This window comes from Leptopilina boulardi, unplaced genomic scaffold (assembly GCF_019393585.1).
Source record: "Leptopilina boulardi isolate dan_hultmark-lab unplaced genomic scaffold, ZJU_Lbou_2.1 LbouV2_377, whole genome shotgun sequence".
NCBI classification, from domain to species: Eukaryota; Metazoa; Arthropoda; class Insecta; order Hymenoptera; family Figitidae; genus Leptopilina; species Leptopilina boulardi.
In genome coordinates this window covers 866,594-889,219 of record NW_026137948.1, presented here as the reverse complement: position 1 = coordinate 889,219, position 22,626 = coordinate 866,594, and the positions used below count along the sequence as shown (strand labels likewise).

At 30.0% G+C, this 22,626-nt stretch overlaps 2 protein-coding genes and 1 long non-coding RNA gene across 8 annotated transcripts in view; 2 read left to right on the top strand and 1 right to left on the bottom strand.

Annotated features, from left to right (window-relative positions):
- The window catches only part of LOC127287902 (uncharacterized), a 103,372-nt gene extending 99,148 nt beyond the window's left edge, over positions 1-4,224 (top strand). Inside the window, exons 1-3 of one of the 2 annotated variants that reach the window (XR_007843960.1) lie at positions 1,762-1,884; positions 2,120-2,634; positions 4,080-4,224. This is a non-coding gene — a long non-coding RNA (uncharacterized LOC127287902). Of the gene's footprint in view, positions 1-1,761; positions 1,885-2,119; positions 2,635-4,079 lie in introns of those variants that run through there. The other variant, XR_007843959.1, reaches the window with a different exon arrangement.
- The window catches only part of LOC127287886 (pseudouridylate synthase 7 homolog), a 757,063-nt gene that overhangs the window by 362,080 nt on the left and 372,357 nt on the right, over positions 1-22,626 (top strand). The gene's annotated exons all lie outside the window — the stretch shown is intronic.
- LOC127287889 (stAR-related lipid transfer protein 7, mitochondrial) overlaps positions 1-22,626 on the bottom strand; it is a 179,775-nt gene that overhangs the window by 47,615 nt on the left and 109,534 nt on the right. For all 4 annotated transcript variants that reach the window (XM_051315042.1, XM_051315040.1, XM_051315041.1 and 1 more), the window contains 2 exons: positions 15,544-15,671; positions 12,328-12,467 (listed from right to left, as the gene is read on the bottom strand). In XM_051315042.1, the coding sequence (XP_051170999.1) occupies positions 12,328-12,467; positions 15,544-15,671 (268 nt within the window). The remainder of the gene's footprint in view (positions 1-12,327; positions 12,468-15,543; positions 15,672-22,626) is intronic.

The following is a 22,626-nucleotide window of genomic DNA, read 5'->3' as shown; positions in this document are numbered from 1 at the left end:
AGTTGGAAAGGAAGTAGTGGTGGTAAAGGGGTGAGGTAGTGCTCGATGACAAACGCTTTTTAAAGATGCCTCCCGAAGATGATGTTGTGAAGCTTCACTCTGCTACTTTTAGTATATCTGAAACAGAAATAGAATTATAATCAATTTGATGAATATTAAGAGAAATTTATGCAAAGATATATAATTTGAGTAAACTTACAATGCTGCTATAAAATTTGGCAATGCAAACGAATGTTTGTCTCTTGTAGGAAGATTGACTTGATATTCTTGAATCTAAAACACAAAAAAGGATTATGATTAATTTGATATAATTTATGTATAAGAATATAAGACTAAGATTAACTAACGCTGATGCTCTTGGTACTGCTTCTTCAACAAAGTTTTGTACTGGAATGAGACCTCTGAAGAGGATTGTTATAGATATATGGCTAGTGTTGGAGGTCTGATGCTGCTGATTCTGGAAGCTAAAACAGAATGACTTTCCTTGCCACGGGAATCGCCTGAGGTACATGTAGTCCCCACCATTCACAACATCCCACCACTGAACTTTATCCCCACTTGACGCATGGACTACCAACGGGCCCCGGTGACCGTACACGCAAATCTGCCGCGCACCTTTCACTTTTGAGTCATCCACTGTGCGCCACCCACAGCCACCCACTCCCAACCACCCACAGTCCCGCGCAGTATCTCGCGAACCCTTCGTTCCTCGAGGTTCTAATTATGATTACAAGTCCGTTATTAGTTTTTAAAAATTCAAAATGGCGGACTCAAATTAGTAGCCCAAAATTTAAATAATTAAGTTAAACACGTGAAATTGTTTACTCCGGGGTTTTCGGGGTCACTGATTACGAATCTGCGGTTACTTTTTAAATATTCTAAATGGCTGACCAAAAATCCAAAAAATTAAGCTAAACTCCTTAAAATGTCTACCTAAGGGTTTTTCAGGACAATCTTTACGAAATCATCGTTACTTTTTGAAACATCAAAATGGTGGACCAAAATATAAAAAATTGATCTAACTTTTTTATATTGAACGTAAAAAAGTGCCATTTGAACTTATCAAATACAACGCCAGATAACTTTTTATGGAAATTACGTGAGGATTATTTAATTAATAATCACAAGACTAGCTTAATTTTTTAATTCTATCCGCTATTTTGAATTTTAAATAGAGATTTGTCATCAACCATTTAAAAATTTTTTAAAACTGACATCGGATTTGTAATCAGCGACCAAAAAAACCCCTATGTAGCCATTTTTACGAAATTAGCTCAATTTTATAAATTTTTGGTCCGCCATTTTGAATCCGCCATTTATAATTTTTAAAAACTGACATCAAATTCGTAAACAGCAATCTCAAAAACCCCCGAGTTGTAATTTTCACGAGCCTAGCTCAATTTTTAATTTTATCCGCCATATTTAATCCGCCATTTTGAATTTTTGAATTTTGAAAGGAGATACGTTAACAGTTTGTAAGTAAACTATGTTGTCGTTATTTTTATCGTCATATGTGAAGCTTTAAACAATAATATAGATCATATTAGTGGATTTTTTGTGTTTTTTATGTCGTTTAGGCGCCATATTTAAGTCGCCATTTTGAATTTCAAAAAGCGCCCAACGGGATTAAAAAGTAGACATTCCAAGCTAATTTTTCCAATATGCTAAATTTTTTTTAAATTAAACCAATTATAGAGAGATGGGGTGGTCCGGTTGACAAAGAACGTCCCATATATGTTTTATAAATAATTATATATAATTTTTTTTAATATTTAGGTTGCTTGTAAAAATAAAAACCATCGTAGAAAAACGATTAAATGAAAAGAGAAATCTCAACAACTTTTAAAACTAATAAATGAAGGAAGAAGCAGAAATGAAAATTATGTAAGTGTTCATTTTTTTATTTTTATAGAGAAAACGGGATATTATCAAATTGTTAACAATGTTTAAATATTTTTGATTTTTATTTGAAAAAAAACCTCAAAATATCATAAAATAAAATTTTAATTTTGAAATAAAAAAAATTGAACATAAACAGTAAAACATAAAATTTAATTAATGTAAAATATTTAAGTTTTTTTCATAAAATTAAAGTAAAAATTTTTTTTATTAATTTCAGAACCATTTTGAGGAAAGTAATGGAGACGAAGTTTTAAACAATATAGAAAGTAGCGACACTTTAACAAATATTGCTGAAGCATTCAAAGAAAATAATGATTTTGTTTTAGAGGAAATACCAGAAAATATTATTGAAAATAATTAACTCTCAGGCAATCGAGAGCAAGATTTTAATGCGGTAGAGGGAGAATTACAATCGTTCAATGAGCATGAAACTAGAAGTCCTACGGATGATATTGAATTTATAGATAAAACACGTGAGAGTCCAAATGAAGTTAAAATATTAAAAACAAAAAAAATAATAAACATAGGCAGGAGAATTTGCCGACTTTCAAAAGTCGATTGCATGCAGTACAAAAAGTGTCAGTAAATTCACCTCAGTTTTAGCTGACGTAATTTTTCAAAAAAAGGAACTTGCTTCATCCTCATTAACCGGGAAAATCTGCTATGCCAATATAAATAAAAACTGTCCTCCATTATCTCAACTTGATGAAAAGTGTGTCGAAGATATGTTAAGTAAGTATTGCCTCTGAATTAATTATTTATTTCGTATTTTATATATTTTGTTCGTGTTTTCACTTTGAACGATAAGTTTTAGAAAAAAATAATGTTTTAGTTTTTTGGTAATATTTTTTAGCGTAGCTCTTGAATTTCTCAAATTTGTGTATCAATGATACAAAAATAGTACTGCTTTTTTAAATATCAATAAGAACTAAATTAAAAAAAAATGTTCAGAAATATAGAAGACCTTGAAAAATGGTTAAAGTTCAGAATTACATCGAGAAAAATTAAATTTCTTAAAAAATATTATCACCAATCTGGATGCTTCCAGAAACCAATCCAGAGTAGGGATGCATTTTTAAAAAATTAATTTTAATATATGGATTCCTAAACTGTGGCCATTTTTCAAGGTCTCCTATACTTTTCAGCATTTTTTTATTAAAATTTTCATTATAATTTTTTAACAAAATATATTGTTCAATGTATCTTCTAAATATTGTCCTATAGAAAAAATAACATATTATTTTTTTGAAAATTGGAATTCCTCGGAGAAGAATTTATAACTAAAAATCTATTGAAGTACGTAGGGGATTTTGGAAAAAAGAATTTTTTTTAATATAAGATGTTTACATCAAAATTTTCGACTGTTATTGGTAAAAGAAAATTGTAAAATTTATTTAGTTGAAAATTGAATTACACTACAATTACAAATTGTGCGACCTCTGCTTTTTCAACAACTATAAAACTGTTTAAATATGCAAAAACATTAAAACTAAAATTTCTTCCTCTTTCTTTTATTCAAGGTAATAAAATTCTGAAAAAATGACACCTTCACAAAGATAATATGTTAAATTGATTCTTTATGAGTTGGCTCATAAAAATTCAAAAAATTATGATTAATGTTTAAATGACAAAAAATGATTAGTAAAATATATAAATCTTAAACTTAATTACATAAATCAAAGAAGTTTAAGATTATTAATGTATTTGATTTTTAAAAATTAAATTTTGTTATAGTATTGAACTTTAATTTTTTGAATTTTTTTTAGACAACTTTCACGGTTTGTATACACTAGGGAAGAATGTGTAAATGAATTGTTTTGAATAATATGAATTATATAACAAAATAAAATTCAAATGAGCACACGAACGTTTAAAAATATTAATTTTTTCCACATAAATAAAAAAAAATAGTAAAAACATTGAAAATTGGGGTTTTATTAGATATCTATTTTTAAAATTAATATATTCTGTTTATCAAGGTGTCACTTCTTTCACAATTTTATTAGCTTTTATAAAATAAAAAGGAAAAAGTTTTAGTTTTAATATTTTTTAAAATTTAAACCGTTTTATAGTGATCGAAAAATCATAGTTCGCACAATTTTCAACAGTATTGTAATTATTAAATATATTGTTCAATATATCAAAGCTAAACCATAACACTTTAAAATTATTTACAGATATTACAATGTCAAAATTCGGGAAAAGCCAGGACGTCCAAAAATTATTTAGGATATCGCTAAGGACAAAATTAAGCAATGCAAGAGGACGAAAAGGGAAACCCTTGCAAAATATAAATTAATAATAAAAATAACCTCGCCATTGAAACAGGTTAATTGTTTACTAAACTGTAAAAAATATGATATCTATATAAAAGTATTTTTCATCAAAGTCAAATATGTGTTAAATGAAATTATAATCAATGTTAAATTAAACTGTAATCTTTTATAAATAAACATAGTATTTTTAAATTAATACCTTTTTACTTAATTTGTATTTAAATTTGTATTTAGACATTTTTTGTATGTCAGTTTTTCCATGTCATTTTTTGAGTGCCATCGCGAAATAACCACACTCACAAGAAGGACATTCATGAGCATCATTTTTGTCATGTCATATTTTTTCGTAAGGGGTGCTCAATCATAATTTTATTATGATGGCAATTAATATGACAAATTTAAACTATTTTTTTAAAGTGATCACAATGTTTGATGCATAAAAATTAGCTGACATTAATAACTTTCGACATACAAAAAAAATTCGCATAAACATTCGATGTATTAACTATTCTATGACTATTTTGAAAATGTAGAAAATGGGGAGTTGTGCCTCGCATCATATTTAACAGTTTTTAATCCCAATACGCACTCTTCTTTTTTTATTTTGCATTATTTATAAATAATTAGAATGTTTATGTAATTTAAATATTGTTCTTTAATGAAAAGAGACTTTTTATATCTGTATTCGCTATAAATGAAATTAATTACCTAGTTTCATTCAATTATTTTTAAAGTAATTTAATTTTATCTAAATTATATAAAATTAATCTTTTATTATCTTATCTATTACTTTACTTTATGTAAGTTATCTTACTTTTTTCATATTTCATAATTTAAATAAAGAATATTCTAAAAAATATTTCTTTTTCTTCAATTTTCAACAGTGGAGCACAACTCCCCACTGTTTTTGACAAGTCATAAAACCAGTATTTTCGAAAAACAAGCAAAATTTCTATTTCCGTTTTGAATTTTAATTAATCAATTATGCCAAAAGATGTGTTTGATCGTGTACTAAAAGTTCCATATAATAGGTAGAATAGACAAAAAAAAACTTATGTAATAGTTTTGATCGAAAAACAAAACCTGGAGCACTACTCCCCCCACTCTCCTACATTTTTTCAATACCAAGTGTATACATTTAATTAAAACAAAATTTTACTACAAGGAATTTGTATTTTACAGAAAGTAATTCAAATAGCCTGTGATGGTCAGCTCCGTCAGAGCCAATATTCAAAAATTTGTTCTCATTTCATTGCATTTATAGCTGTTGAAAACAAGTAGAATATATTGGAGATTTGGGAAAGTCAATATAAAATATTTTATTTAAACACAAACACAAATTGACCATAAACATTATTGTAATACAATTGAAGGTCTGGTACGGACAAGTGCTCTTACAACGTAAAGCGCACTACAACGTAAAAAAAATTTAATTCTCAAATATTTTTATCATTTTGTCGTCTTCCTTAGAATAAATTATGTTTTTACACCAAGTTTCAATTAAATTCAATCATAAATAAAGATATTCAGTTTTTATTTATAGGGTAAAAATTCTGTAGCGTACTAATTGAAAAAAAGTTGATCGGATCAGGCTGTAACTTGCACATAGTTTAGCCCTAGGGTTGAGTACTTTAACAACAAAGTATTGATAAGTTTTTTCAAAAACTGTAGGAGAGGAAGCAGGTTGAACTTTTTTGAAAAATTTAAACAGTGAATTTTTAATGACTTGTAACTTTTTAATAGAAAGATAAAATAAAATTTGATCTATATGTTTTAGAAAGGTTTATTCCTGCTCTTTCGAATAGTGCAAAACTTTTTTCAAAAAATTCCAAATTTGACTCTTTTTTGAAAATCAAAAATATTTTTGACTTTTTTTTTAAATTCGGTCTTTTTTATATTATATTTTTTTTTTAAAGCTAAAAATGTGTATTTTCACCACAAAAAATATTGAGATGTCCTTTTTTGTTGTTTTCGAGATATTAATTAATTAATTAATGTTAATAAAAAATAAAATATTTTACAAATAAATAAAATTATTGCAATTCTGAAACTACCAATTGAAAGCTGACGTAATTCTGCATCCAACGAGTCCTATATGAACTATTTTGGATGAGAGGATTCTTTATAAACAATTGCAATGTTAGCCAATTGTTTATTAACAATCCACTAATCCAAAGTACTTCAAATAGGTCTCGTTGGATGCGGAATTATGTCAACTTTTATTTAGTAACATTACAATTACGATAATTTTATTTGCTTATAAAATATATCATTTTCTATAAACCTTAATAATTAATTAATTAACTAAAAATGTCATATTTCGTTGCCTTCGAGATATTTATTAATTAATTATTGGTGGAAATTCACCTCTAACGCGTGTATTTAGGGAAGCGAATAAAGCAAGCGAGATTGACTTCTTTGATAGAGCAAGTAACAAATTTCTAAAAACACTAGCGGATTATGTAAAAAGCACCTCTTAAAACTGTTCTTTCGATTGGATTACATCCATGACCTTTTTTTTATTATGTAATACTTTTATTATTATTAAAGGGCATATTATTTTTGTAAGCCCGTTTACATGTGTAAAATAAAAATAAAATTAAAATAAAATAATTAATGTTAATAAAAAATGATATATTTTATAAACAAATAAAGTTATTGTAATTCTGATGTTACTAAAAGAAAGTTGACATAATTCCGCATCCAACGAGCCCCATAATAAGTACAGTCGGATTGCCCCTTGAGTTATGGTAGGGCAGCAGACAGTGCCGTATCATGGTGTCTTCCAATGCTTATTAATGTATAATGAATAATTCTTCTCGAATATAAAAGAGTGAATAATAATTTAATATATAATTAGATTAAAATTTAATTTACCCACTTCAAATTCATAATTAAAAACATTGTAATGATAGTTAGAAATCGGCCGGTAAATATTTTTACTAAATATTATCGCGCGTCGATAAACATGTTACCGACCGCGGAGCACAAAGACGTAGTACCCGATTTCGTCGCGCGGACCGCATCGCCAAAGCTCACTCGCGTGCGCCCAGCCCACCGATAGGCTATATAAGCTGCGCTCCCGCTGAGTTAGCTGAGTATCGTCACTCTCGTGCTACACGGAGTCCGAGTGGGTCTTACCCACTTGACTAGGAGGTTTACTCCGAAAATCTTTGTAGAGAGTTTTACTCACGTTCGTCAGGTTTAACCCGTCGAACATTATATCGGTTTTATGTGTAAATAGTGTATAGTAACGAATTGTGAAGTAATGCATCGCAATGTATAGTAAAGAATTGTAAAATAACAACATTATTTTTATTTTATAAACGTACATATTTAAAAACGATTTTATACGGCGCTGATTTTCGATGCGCACACAAAAAGTAGGAGAATGGCACCCGACACTTACCGAAATTGTACTATACTTTGGATTAGTAGATTATTAATAAACAATTGGCTAACATGGCAATTGTTTATAAAAAATGCTCTAATTCAAAATAGTCCATATATTAACATTAATTAATTAATATCTCGAAAATAACAAAAAAGGACATCTCAATATTTTTGTGTTGAAAATACAAATTTTTAGCTTTTAAAAAAATATATAATATAAAAAAGACCGAATTTAAAAAAAAAGTCAAAAATATTTTTGATTTTCAAAAATCCCAATGGGCAAGGTCATCCACTAGATGTCCCAAGGACATCCTTTTCGGAACGTTCTTGGGACATTGTTAAGAAGTCGTTCTAAAGATATCCTTAGGACATCCCAAAAATGTCCCTAAAAAGGCATCCTGTAAATGTCAGAATGAATGAAATAAAGACATCCAAAACAAGATCTATGTCTGGCCTAGAGCAGTTACAAAAATATCCTTAAGAAACCTTAAAGATATTTTTGAAAATTATGGAAAAAATTTGATTCTTTTCAGAACATTTTTTAGACATATTAAGGATATTACAAAGAAGTCTGTTGGACATTTTTTGGACACGTTTAGTACATTCTCAGAACATAATCCTTTTTCGGCGAATTAGCCCATAAGGATCAATATATATGACCAGTAATCACGATATAGTTTTTTTGTGTATTTGGATCTTCAAGAGCACTTCGGTGTTGTGGGTCGTTTGACGATTAAGACTTTATACCCTTTACATTACGCGCTCTTTAGTCTATGAAGTATACATAATTTCAACGTAATATTCATTTTGTTTATCAAAAATTTTAGAACATTTTAGTACATTACTTAGCCATTTTTAGCATATTTTTGATACATTCTCAGGACATATTTGGGACATTCTCAGGATATGGTTGGAACATTTTGGGGACAATTTCAGGACATTCTTAAGACGTTTTTTGACATTTCGGGGATATGTTTAGGAAATTCTGGGGACTTTCTATAGTCGTAATAAAAACATTTTTGGGACAATTTTAGGACATTCTCAAGACTGTTCTGGGGAAGACATAGAATATACTTTGGGCGTCTTTAAGTCGTCTTTTTTATGTCTTTGGAACATTGACGCAATGTCCTAGGACACTTTGGAACGTTCTAAAGTCATCCTAAAATTCGAAAGAGCAGGAAAAAATCTTTCCAAAACATATAGATCAACATTTTTTATCTTTCTGTTTAAAAGTTACAAGTCATCAAGAATTCACTGTTTAAATTTAAAAAAAAAATTCAACCTCCTCCCTCTCCTACAGTTTTTGAAAAACCTAACAATACTTTGTGGTTAAAATACTCACCCCTAGGGCTAAACTATGTGCAAGTTACATTCCGTTCCGATCAACTTTTTTTTCACTTAGTACGCTACAGGAATTTTACCCCCTAATATAAACTATAATTTGTATAACTATATTTACATAACTATAATATTCGTGCTACAAAAAAATCAAAGAGAAAAAAGTTGCTTTTTTCATGCTTTACAAGATAGAATTTTTTAAAATGACAAATTTTAATTTTTTTACTTTTTAGTGCGCTTGACTGGTATGAAAGCGACCAAACGAGCACAGGGGCACTTATCCAATCCAGACCCTCAATTGTTAAAAAAGGGGATTTTATGAGGGCAATAAAGTAAGGAATATAAACAATTCTGTAAACTTATTATTATATGATTTAGGCCGATATATGGCATCCTTATGAGTGAAGCTGTTGAGAATCCGCCTTGATGACCATCTTTCATCCTTTTTCCTCCATGGTTTTGTCTTTCTACTTACGTAATTTATGTGGGATATCCAGCTGCTTAGTATAGGTACTGCGTCTCTTGTCATAGCGGTTAAGTTTTTCGTCATCTTTGGTTGATAAAATCTGTGATTCTTCTTAAAAAGTTAATTTTTTTTGTTGGTTTATCGTTTTCAGTGTTGTGATTAACGGTCTAATGGTCAAGTTGGTTATTTTCTTCGCATTGAAGTATGTTGGAAATTTCGGAAATGTCAGAGGAGGAGTCCTCGAGGTCTTTTCGCTCAACTCGAGACCTTAACCACGTGTTCAGACATAATAGAGGTTTAGTTAATTATAAATCTTCCTCCTGTTCTCTCAAAAAACAAAATATTTTGATTCTGATCTCACTCCTCAGACTTTGTTCACTAAATTAACATCAGTTTTTGTCCCTGACTCTCAAATGTTTAAAAATTTTAAACAAATTCTTCAGATTATTTGTTGCAAAAGAGCTGAAACGATTGAAAATAGAAGAGAACGTTTACTTAAGGAGTTGCCCAATAAAAACGTTCAAGAAGCCTTGCGTAGAGTTCCTCTAGAGCATAATATTTGTTCGACAAGGGAATTTACAATCCTAAATTCAATCTTTAGGAGGTTCTCACACCTCTTATAAATCTTAATAAGATTTATAACAGGCGATAGTCAACACAATAATTTTATTTTATTTTTATAATAAATTAATAAAAAATTTAAGTTATTTTGTTACTTTCTTTGCACTTTTTTCTTACTTTAAAAACTTAATAATTTCGTAATTTAAAAAGATCACAAAAAGTGATAGTTCCATCGTGTATAAATAGTGGACAAGATTTGTTTTACTATAAGAAATTAATTTAAAAGAATGTGAGAAGTACTAAATTCTGATATTTCCGATTGTAACAAATACAAAGTGACTAATTTTGAAGGTTTGATTCCATGGGTAGGATTTGCAGAATTCGTTACTTTTACTCTAACGAAAAGAATAACTTAAAATTAATAAATTGGGTAGATGTACCATTTGATACCATTTCTTTTAATATTATTAAATTTTATGAAGTTATTATATTACATTATATGTACATTTATAGAATTCTGAAATAATTTGAGAACACTGTGGCAACTTATTTTTGATAGAAGTTCAGTTGGCTCAATTGAAAAGAAATATTTATTTTTTACAGTGCACATTAAAACAATTTTTTGTGAATTGTTAGTATAAACTGTTATAACATCACTGCTAAGTAAATAATTATTATTTAAAATTAATAGCAATATTTTTATAATTTATCTCTTTTATAATATATATAAAGAATAAATATATATTAATAATATTAATTTTAAATAATAACCTTAAATATTTAAATAAGCTCGTGGCCAAAAGTGGAACAAAAGGCGGTCACAAATGTTGCTGTGGCCACTACTGGTGAAAAAGGACTTCTAAAGCAATTTATTTATTTTTTAATAATAAATAAAGTTTAAAAATATTTTTAATTACAATAATCAAATTAATAATATATATTAGACTTGATAAAAAATAAATTATAATTAAATATAGTGGGTTAAAGTGTTTATTTTTTTAATAAAAGATGATAAATCGCTTAAAGTGTCCACAAATGGTACTTCTACCCTACATGTACCACAATAATATTTTATATTTTCATTTAATAACTTTTAATAAAAAAATTGAATTTCGATAAGACAAATTTTAAAATAAGTTTTCAGTAACTTGAAAAGTAACTTAAGTTAAGAGCAGCAATCAATCTTTTGGAATATCTGGGTTGAAAAGTCAATCTTCAGAAGAGTTCCTTGTCAAAACTTAAAATTTTTGAGTGTCACTTGGGACACTCATCTAAATTATAATAGCCACCCTGGGACAAAATCGCAAACTCGAGTGGTATTCTAAAACAACTTCAGTGTCTTCTAGAACATTTAAATTTACTTCAACTTTTTTATACTATTATTCAAATTCTGGACTTATACTTTTGACATTTTTATATTTATAAATTTTTTGTTCTTTATTATCTTTTTATTCATAAAAACACAAAGCGTTGAGTAGAACTCCAGCAGATAACAAACATGTCTCTCATGAGGATGCCGTGTGCAGACCGAAAGTATATAATATGAATGTTTTGCAATAAAACAAAACATGTATTATATTCGAAAGTCGATACACGGCATCCTGGTAGGTATCTTGCTGGATGAGAGACTCTATGACAAGAGACGCAGTATATACTGCGCAGCTGGATATCTCACATAAACTACGTAAGTAGAAAGACAAAAGCATGGAGGGATCATCCATATATCACGTGATATCTTTAGGGATGGGAGGGGGGTAAGCAAACTATCACGTTCCATGGAAATTTAATTTTTTAACAATAGAAAAAGTATCACGCAGGGGAGGGAGAGGGTTCAAAATACCAAAAATATGCGCCTCTGAGTCGGTAAAGAAGCAACACGCCTTTAGTGACGCTGCATTCCTTTTTCGGTGGTGCTGAATGCTCAATTTTTGGGCAACAGCCTTTGGGACAGCGACAACCGCAAATCGCCCAAACTGAAGTCGTGCTACACTTCGTGAGTTTTCAGCTACTTGGAATAGTCAGTCGCCGAATATAAATGTTCAAAATCTGTTTAGATAATCGAGAATTATTTTCCTTTTACTTAACCGGATATTATTTAGCGTGTAATAGATGGGAAGGTAAACCTCGCTTCTAACATCAAATAATACGCACTGTAGTTCTATAAATGATGCTCAGAAAATTATCAGCTGATGCAGATTTCATCGACGTTCCCGAAGAACTTTTCGTACAAATAAAAACATTGCAAACTCAATCTACACCATCTAGTGTAAGCTTAATTTTATTAACATACAATACAAAAAGGTAATATAATTATAATTCTTTTTGCAATGCCCAATTTCAATTTATTTAACACTAAGCCAGCAATTATGTCAAATTTATTTCATTGCTTACCGCTCATCGCAACCCAAGAAGTAACAGCTGATGGTATATTCATGCCGGGATCATCGAAATATGTCAACCCAAACTCTATTCCAAAGTCATTTATATCTTTATATGGCTTTATAACCATGAAAGACCAGTAAGATTTTACCCTAAAATCAAATAAAATTGCATTAAAATGATAAGGTTAAAACCTCGTAATATATTTTTATCCAATTTATTTATGTCAAAGGATATAGAAAATATATATAGAAAAGAAAAAAATTTAGTATTCTCTTCAAGTTATTATAATCATATCTATACTTTGTTCTATAAGAGAACGTGTTAGAAAAAAGGAAAGAAAAAATCAGTTTTAAATAATAAATTGAAAAATTATTTTAACTTACTGTTCGCAGTAAAAGTGCCTATTATTTAAGACATTTTCAAATTAAAAATTACTATTATGTGTAAAATTTACTTTATATAAAGTAAATGTTTTAAAATGTTTACGAGAGCTTCATGAAGCAATAGAATCCAAACGATTTTTTAAAAGAAATCCGCCATATTAGATCTGCTTTTTGAATTATGAAAAACGGACACTGGATTAGAAATCAGTGACCCCGAGAACCCCCACGTAGAATGTTTCAAGCAAATACGAACGTTTTGGAAAAAAAGTCTGCCATGTTGAATACGCAATTGTAAATTTTGAAAAACTGACACCGAATTCATAAAAAGCGAAACCAAAAACCCCCAAATAACGTGTTTCAAGTCCAAATACCCAAAAAAAAAACTAAAATGGCAATTATTTTGAAAATTTAACTTGATCTTGAAAAACGGCTAACGCCATTGTATTCAGCGTATCCAAATTAGGTTAATACACTATATGCCCAGTTTGTTCATTTTCTGAACTAGCATAGTGCTATTAAACATACATGTATAAAAGAATCCGAGAATTCCTATGTACTAAAGTATGCTACAGAGTAGCACGTGCGTTACTCACGAAACACATGTATTTTTCACAAAAAATTCAATTAAAATTTTTCGGGCAAGTATGGGCAGCTAAATTTTGAATATGTTGTTTCTCATACTTTAAACTACAAACTTTTAATAGCTTTTAAGACGGAACAACGCAGAACATTTTAGTTTTTCACTTTTAAACGACAAATTTTTTCTAGTTTTTCGATTTACAATCGCATGGTATATTTCTTTTATTAATATTATAAATTTTGACTTACTTATAGGAACAAACTCCATTATAATTCCATATAACTGACGACTTTAACAAAATTTTTGGTATAGAAACCTACATCTCTTCTTTTCTAATTTAAACGTACAATCAACGACTTTCACGAACGCTATGTTTGAACTGACTAGTACTTGAGTAGCACCAGAACTGGGCCAAGCCAGACCTACAAGACTAGCGATGCTAGATGCTTTCTACCTTGCGCCAGGCTTAAGTCTAGACGCTTCAGAAAATTTCTCTACACGGGATGCAATAGTCTTTTCTGGACTGACTATCGTTTCTTTTACCCTTCGTTCATCCTGTCCATCTTCGATCTTTTGAGCCATGTCAATAAGTTTGTTTTTCATTGTCTTCAGGACACGAACGCTGATTCCCGTATGTGGAATTAGAATTACAGAAGGGTGAGTTTTATTATTTAATGCGTGATGCACGCGAAGTGGAAAATTGTATCAAATAATGTATGTATGTAAATAAGCGATCATTCTAATGCCCGGCTACTGACAAAAACTGTTCACCGTGCCATTTTTTTACATGTTAGAGTGACTGGTTGACGTATAATCGACCACTTTACAGCCAGCTGACGTTTTTATTTGTTTATATTATGATGTGAACTATCATCTGACAAAGTATAAGTCGGAAGGAAATGACTGAAAATAATATTTTTTACGTGTTGGGAAGGGTGTAGCTCCCCAACCCACCGCTGGTAGCGCAGGTGACGGTCACGTAGCTTCATGACACAACTGTAACAATTATTTTACAAATTATCGGCCGGGAGGAAATGACCTACCTAAATCTGCGGCTGGCTCCCGGATTTTACAAGGCGAGTGTCAAGGGCACAAGGTATTGATTGTAAAAACTAAATCGAATTACCAATGTATCTTTGCATTCTGCAGGAGCATTTGATTCTTCCGACCAGTGTGTGGTTTCTTTTCTTATATCAGATGTACAAAAAATATTCCAATATTATTTCTCGGATAACTACAATAATAATAATAATAATAATAATTGAAATATATAAATCTTAAACTAAATATTTTTTGAGTTCGGGTTTGCAGTGTAGAGCACAGATAACTGAATATTTATGCAAAAAACCATTCTTAAATATTATCACTGCAAACAAATTTCCCCGAAATAAGGCAAAAATCGCACTCAAATTTGTTCGTGTAAATACTTCCTTTATGAGGTAGCAATATGAATCTGTATGTCCGTCATTTTAAATTTTGGAATTCTGATATCAAATTTGTAATCAGCGACCACAAAAACACTTAGATACCTATTTTTAGAAAAATCCGAACATTTTTTCAAAATTCTTCCCTTATTTTGGATACGCTACTTGGAATTTTGATATAAGATTGATAATTAGCAACACCAAGCATTTTAGTATACTTATTTTAACCAAAAAAATTTTACCAAAAATCTCCTTTAACTTACTGGCTATTGCATGACAAGCTGCTTTAAAAAAAAATTAAACAATTTCTTTTGTAGATTGTTTACCTATATAACAAAAATTGAATTCTTTCAAAATGGTCCCAAATTTACAAAAAATTTTTTTTAAATTTTCTCTTCGTCATGCAAAGCGTATTTGTATATTTAAACGATAAAAATTTTATTTTTTGATTTTGGTTAAGATTTGAGACCAGTAGGCTGCACGGCGCAAAACCAAAGATCTAACTTTAAACGCCTGTAACGCCGCCATTTTGCAATATTTTTAATTTAAAAAATTATTACACATAGCTTATATTGTATACTTTAAGGTATGCTTTATTTAAATTCAGTAAACTTTACCATTTTTTTATAAAAAAATCTTTAAAAAACGTGCATTTACACAAGTTTCCATCCTTAATGGATTAATGAGTAAATCCCTTTGGTCAGAATAACAAATTTATTATTCAGTGCTGAAAACCCCATGTAACATAAACTTTTATCGCTTGACTTCATTTTTTGCGGACTAACTATGTAGTGTTTTATTAAAACTTAGTAAATAATCTTAAATAATGTCAATTTACCTATAGGTATCAGTCCTATTAGGAGCTTTTGGATGTTCCGTTGCTTTACTTGCAATAACAACTGTATCTTTTTCCTTATTGTGCATCCATTTTCTTTGATAGACATAGTCTCTATTTGCAAACAATCTCTGGAATAGAGGAAAAGTAAAAATAATTAATCTATCAATTAGAAATTCTGTTAAATGATTTTTCGGTTAAGTAAAAATTCTGCAGTGGGATTACTAATAGCGCTAGTCGCTATGTAGCGCTTTTCGTTATTTAGAATTAAAAACTTACATATTTTTAGTGAAATTTGTTCCAAATCATGACCAAAATAAATTACCGTTGACAGTTTCTTCAAAGCTTAAACTGCAAGATGGTCATTTAGAAGAAAATATAAACATAACCCCTCTAGATAAGGACATTGACATAGGATTCATGTCAATTTCCTAAAATATTTTATCTACGTAGCAAACAAATACAATATGAAGGTGGAATAAATTCTCTAACTTCATGTTTGACAACTGTTAGTTTCAAATAAATTAATTAACTAGTGACGAAATAAATTATACTTTAATATTGTAAATAACATATTAATTTAATAAATAACAACTTTAAAAATAAATTATCTAGTTTAATGTTAAAATAATTTATAAAGGAAATAAATTTTTTTAATTTAATTCAATAAATAAAAATTAAGAAAATTAATCTTATTGCAAGAATTAAAAATAATAATTGCATGAGATTTAAAATTAGGATATTCTTTACCAGCCTAAATTTAAAAATTGATAAATTTTTTTAATTAAATTAATTAATAATTTTTTAATTAAATTGATTTAAATTTTCATTTCTTGAAGAAATCTTTAACTCACAAAAAATGCCGTATACATTTTTTTTAGTTAACCCTTGCGTGAAAACAAAAATTCTATTTTCGAGGTTATATCTTCAAAATTTTTTACATTAAATTTTTTTCCCATTTTAGACAATGTGTAATAGAAACTTTTAATCCTATGAAAAAGATAATAAATATAAATGCAATAAATATTTAATTATTAATATAAAAAAGAAAAGTAAATAGTTTATTATTATTGGATAAAGTTGAATTATTTTCTTGATTTTTTGTAAAGATAGAAATTGGAAATAAATGTCTCCTTTTTTTCTTTATTATTATTATGTTTCATTTAGTTTATAATTATTAATTGTAAAAAAATTTAAGGTTTAAATTTAGAAATAAAAGTGTTAATATAATAATATTAATAATTATCGTTGCCTAGAATTGCCTTTTTTATAACTTTTGAGATTAGAAGTGTTACACTTGAAAAATTTGTCAGATATTTTTTTTAATTGCTTCATTTCTTCATCGTGGAAAATCCTTATGAATTTGATACATTCTTGATTCTAAAAAAAATTGTTAAATTATAAAATAAATCAAATATGAGAAAAAAAATACACAGAAAAACAAGTGTACCAACTTAAATCTATCAAAATGATACCACTTTTTGAGTCACCCGATAGCTAAAAAATTTTTAATGTGAATGTTGCTTTGAATCGCTACGTAGCAAAACCTTCGTGGCTCTGTCGCTATTTGTAATCCCACTCCTGTAGTATGAAAAATCGGTTATATGAAAATTATATTAAATAATAATTCAAAAAATGAAAATTCATCTGAAAGAAAATTCTATGCAATAAAATTTTACCCAATAAAAATTCTTTAAAATGCCTATTATGTTAAATGAAAATTCGAGCAAATAAAAATTCTGACAAATAAAAATTCGAACAAATAAAAATTTTGTGAAGTGAATTTTCGGTTATATAAAAATTCAGTAAAATATAAAATCGGTTTGATGAAAATTATGCAAAATACTAATTCGGACAAATAAAAATTCGGCTCAAAACTAATTATGACAAATAAAATTCGATAAAATGTAAATTCTGACTAATGATTTTTAGAACATAATCATGCGCCCCATGAAAAAAGTCCACTTTTTTCAAAAAAAATTTCTTTTTCGAAAAAAACTTAATTAAAACAACTTCTTATCATGTTTGTTAAATTATTTCTATAATCTACACACAAAAATATATAAATTTGAATTACTTTAGATAAAATTTTCTTAGTTTATGGTCGAAAAATACATTTCTTTCCCTAAAATTATCATTTTTCTTTAAAAATTTGATAAAAATGAATCATTAACTCCAATCGTGCTCACATCTTTTTCCCTGTAATTTTTACGTTAAAATACATTAATACACCAAATATGACCTGTCTGCGTTGAATATTGTGTGCGCTAGGGGAATAAATCCGTTTTTTCGAAATTTTTTATTTTTCTTTGACAACGCTATGTAAATCGATCCGAATCAAGTTTGCTATATTTTTCCTGTAATTTTCGCGCAAAAATACATAAGTGTACCAAATTTGAGATCTTTATGTCAAAAGATGTGGCTGCTAGGGGGGGGGGAACTTAGTCATTTATCTTAAAAATTCATGGTTTTTCTTTGACAACGCTATGTTAATCAATTCCAATCAAGTTCGCAATATTTTTCCTATAATCTACACGCGAAAATACATATGTGTACTAAATTTCAGCCCTCCAGATAAATTTGTGTGGCCGCTAGGGGGGGTGGTTCACGGTTTCAAAAAAAAACCGATATTAATAGGGTTCCGAACCGAGTACGGAACCCTAAAAATGTAAACGAAATCAAAAATTTTACATTTTTTTATCAATCTTCAAACTCCAGTCATTTTTTGAGAAAAAGTCACATATTAATTTGGAATTTGCATCTGAAAGCATGCATGTTTTATTACATGTAAAACGCCCTGTAAAAAAGTAGTATTGGGAGGTACGCAATTTTTCATGCCAATGCGGTATTTGCGAAATACCGTATTAGGTGTCACGGTCACTGTTTAAAAAAACGAAACAACGTTACAGGAATTATAAATAAATGTAAGCTATGAAAAATAAAAGTTAAAAGATATATATATAATACTGAGTAGAAATATTAGGTTCCAATGAAATAAGGTGAAGTGAAATGTAAAATACGAGTCCAATGCGGCACGGCATATAGTGATTTCAATGCGACGCAGAGTCGGTACGTAGAGTGCGCAGCAAAGCGGCCTTTTCTTTTTTACCGACAGCGGGTTCTTTGTATTAAAATGATAATTTTTAAAATAATAAAAAAATATTAATTAATAGTAGAGAATATATTTTAATGAGGTAGTATAAAATGTTAATCCTCAGGGTACGGACTGGGATTCTTTGGCAAGAATCAGCTTATGTTTTCCACAGAGAAAAGAGGTATAGTGCACCGTACTTCTACGCGTTTAGTAAGAAAATTTGAGTCGTGACGAATAAACATTGAGTCATGGCTACTAAACAGCATTCAATTGTTTTTTAGTCGATCGTACTAAACGTAGTAGTGAAGGTAACTGTCTGCTTAGTAAAGCAAACTATACCGGTTCTTGCCGTCAATCTTAACATGGTTTTGACATGTGTTTTAATATGTGCGAGATGGAGGTTAAACAACTGTTAAAAAGTTGTGGGCTCGAGAAATATAAATATATAAATTTTTAAACAATTATTCTGTTCAAGTTTTTTTTAAATCAGATTATTAAATTAACTTTAAAACATATTAAAATCATTTAAAAAGCAATTAAAAAAATCAAACGAAATCGAGATAAAATATCAATTTTCAAAACTTTATTTGTTATGATACTTATTTTTAGGTTATTATTGTATTAATTATTAAAGTTATTTTCTCACATTTTATTTAAATCTGACATAAATGCTGTTATTTTCTTTATTAAACTAAACAATTATTGAAAATATACGTTTTAATTCTTTAACCTCAACACCGTCGGTGATTTTTATGTAAAATGTTTCTTGGTTTTCACTAATTTCGACCACCATAAACAAAATCTGGGAAAAATAATATAACGTTTTATAAAATTATATAGAATATAAGTTTTAACTATTATAATTAATGTATTTATTATAAAAAAGGTTATAATGTTTATTTTGGTGTACTGTAAACACAATCCCAGACATGACAGTTCAAATCGTATACATGACAGTTCATATCGTAAACGATACGTTTTACGTTGGTAGTCCTGCTAACTAAACGGCCGTTTAGTGAAGCTTACTCTTTGTTTTGTTGAACGAAAATGTCACCATATTGTTTAGTAACTATGACTCAGCGCTGAGTTCAATCGACTATCTACTTCTCTCCGTGTCTCTTCTTTTTGTTCTTCCTTGAAATTTTCTGCCGGGTAAAATTTATCCAGTCAGTGACCAATGTCGGAAAATGCAAGTCGGAAGGTTCTCTTCCTTAAGATGTATTTAAAGAGAAAAACGTAGTCCGACCTCAAAGTTAGTTAGCGTTTTCTTTTTACAGGCATGGTGGGGGGGGGGTGATTTATGAGAAATTGATTTCTATGGTTATTTACTTAATTTCTATATCTAAAACTGAATTTTTTCTTCTTCTGAATGTTGTTTTGGATTCAGTAAATTTAATAACATATAAATTGGATGTATAAAAAAAATAAAAATGGCGGATCTAAAATGGTGGATTTTTTCAAAAAATTGTTCGGATTTCCTTGAAACTTACTACTCGGGGGTTTTTGGGGTCGCTGTTTACAAATATGATGTTAGTTTATAAAAATTCAAAATGACGGATCCAATCTAGCGAACAAAAAAGTTTGAAATGAATGAAATCGATTGAAACTTCTTACTCGGTGGGGCTTTTTGAGGTAGCTGAATACGAATTTTAGATATAGAAATTAAGTAAATAACCATAGAAATCTTATTTCTCAAAAATCACTCCACCATGCCTGTAAAAAGAAAATGCGAACTTACTTTGAGGTCGGACTACGTTTTTCTCTTTAGATACATCTTAAGGAAGAGAACCTACCACATGGAAGTTCTGCCAATCAAAATTTTTTTTGTGTACCGGTGTAATTTGTTTAACGTCTAAAAAACTGTATATTTAAAGGAATCGTATAGAAATTAGTACATTTTTATGTACATATGAATACCCGGATCAAATAACTCGACCGACGCTTGGACGCACGCTCTAATGGTAGTCGGGTAGCAGTGAGCCGCCCACAGGCTGTCACTGCTACTTGACTGGTAATAGAGCGTTCGTCCGAGCGTCGGTCGACTTATTTGATCCGGGTATTCATATGCACATTAAGTACATACATAAATAAGTAAAATTTAAGTAGTGCTGCATACACTGCCGTCGGGAATTGTGCTTCGGCATCTACCTCCTCAAATAAGCGTTTAGAAAAAATTCAGCAACAACTCAATACGGTTTCTGAGAATATAATTAATCTGCACGATGTGCTCCGAGAAGATATTTTACGAAAACTTCTCGCCTTATTATTTCAACGCATCCCGCACCACCACATAGTCACACATGGATCCCCTCTTTCCGAACGTGCACGTCGCTTCTCTCCTGAAAAAATAATATCGTCGAAGGTTCAGTTTTAGACATCGATGCTGACGTTCGAACAGTTCTTGGGTTGCACCATTAAATATGGTCTTCAAGAAGAATGGAGAGTGGCGACCTTGTGGCGATTTCCGTCGTCTCAACTCAGTAAACAAGCCGAATCGGTACCCTATTTCGCACCGACTCGATTTTTCTGCTTAACTTTCTAGTAAAACCATTTCCAGTAAATTGGATTTACATTGTTGTTCATAATTATTAAAACTTTGTTCTCCATTAATGTATACATATTGTAGTTATTGAACAATATTACGTAATAGGTAGAAAAAATTATTTTTTTTTGACATTGTTTATATTCGGAGTAACGCTGATGCCAGTGGGATACAAGGTATATACGGAGATACTCAGGAAAAGATAGGAGGACAGGGTAGAAGAATTAGGGTGTATTACACATAATCAGACTGGATTCCGAAAGGAATGTGGACAGTGGACAATATTTATGTTCTGAATTATCTGGTGAACAGGAATCTGCAAAAGGAAAAAGGAAAGTTAGTTGCTTTGTTTGTGGACCTGAAAGTGGCGTTTCCGTCGGTGAACAGGGGAGTATTATGGAGGGTTTTAGGAAAACTCGGGTTGTACCAAGGTCTAATTGAAAGAGTGAAGGAATGTTATGAGGAGACAAGAGAAAGAGTAAAAATAGGGAAGAAATCAGGAAAGGAGTTTTGGTTGGGAAGGGGTCTGAGACAGGGATGTCCGTTGAGCCCCTTATTATTCATTTTGTTGATGGCTGACATGGAGGAAAAAATGAAGAGGAGAGGGAAGGAGGGAGTTATTTTAGGGAAGGGAAGAGTATATACATTGGCATATGCAGACGATGTGGTTTTAATGGCTGAGGAAGAGAGTGGTTTGAGATTTTTAATGAGAGTGTTTGAGTTGTATGTGAGAGAAAAGGACTTGTGGATAAAGATGGATAAAACGAAAGTTATGAATTTTAGAAAGAAAAGAGTGAAGGATAAGGAAGTATGGAGTATGAATGGGAAAAGTGTGTAAGAAGTGAATAAATTTTGTTACTTGGGAAATGGGTTCAAATGGAATGGAAGCCAGGATTTCAATGTGAGTAGGAGGACTGAGAAAGGAGGGAAAGTGATGAGGCAAATGTGGGGGATTGGGGAGGCAGAGAAGGAAGAAGATGGAATAGAGTGGAAGGAGATATAAAGGATGGATGGACCAGAAAGGATATACAACAAAGATGGGAGAAGATTATTGGATCCAGATATAATAGATGGTACAGGATGATAAGGGGGGAAGGACTACCGGGGTATTTGAAAAATAAAAAGAAATACGATGAATGGAATAGAGTGTGCAGGTTCAGAATGGGTGAAGATATGAAAGAATATAAGTATTGGATGGAAGAGAGTAATAGAAAATGTAGAATATGTGGGTATGGAAGAGAGAGCTGGGCGCATGTATTGGAAAGATGTGTGGAAGGATTGGATGAGGAAAAGGGGGTGGGCAAAAGAGTATATTGGATTTTGGATGAGAATGGACAGGGTGAAAAGTGGATGAAAGGTTTAGAGAGAATGAGAAAAGAAAGAATGGGGTTGATAATTAAAGGGTGGTCGATTCTTTGGGGACGAAGCCAAAAGGGCATTTGAAACTGGA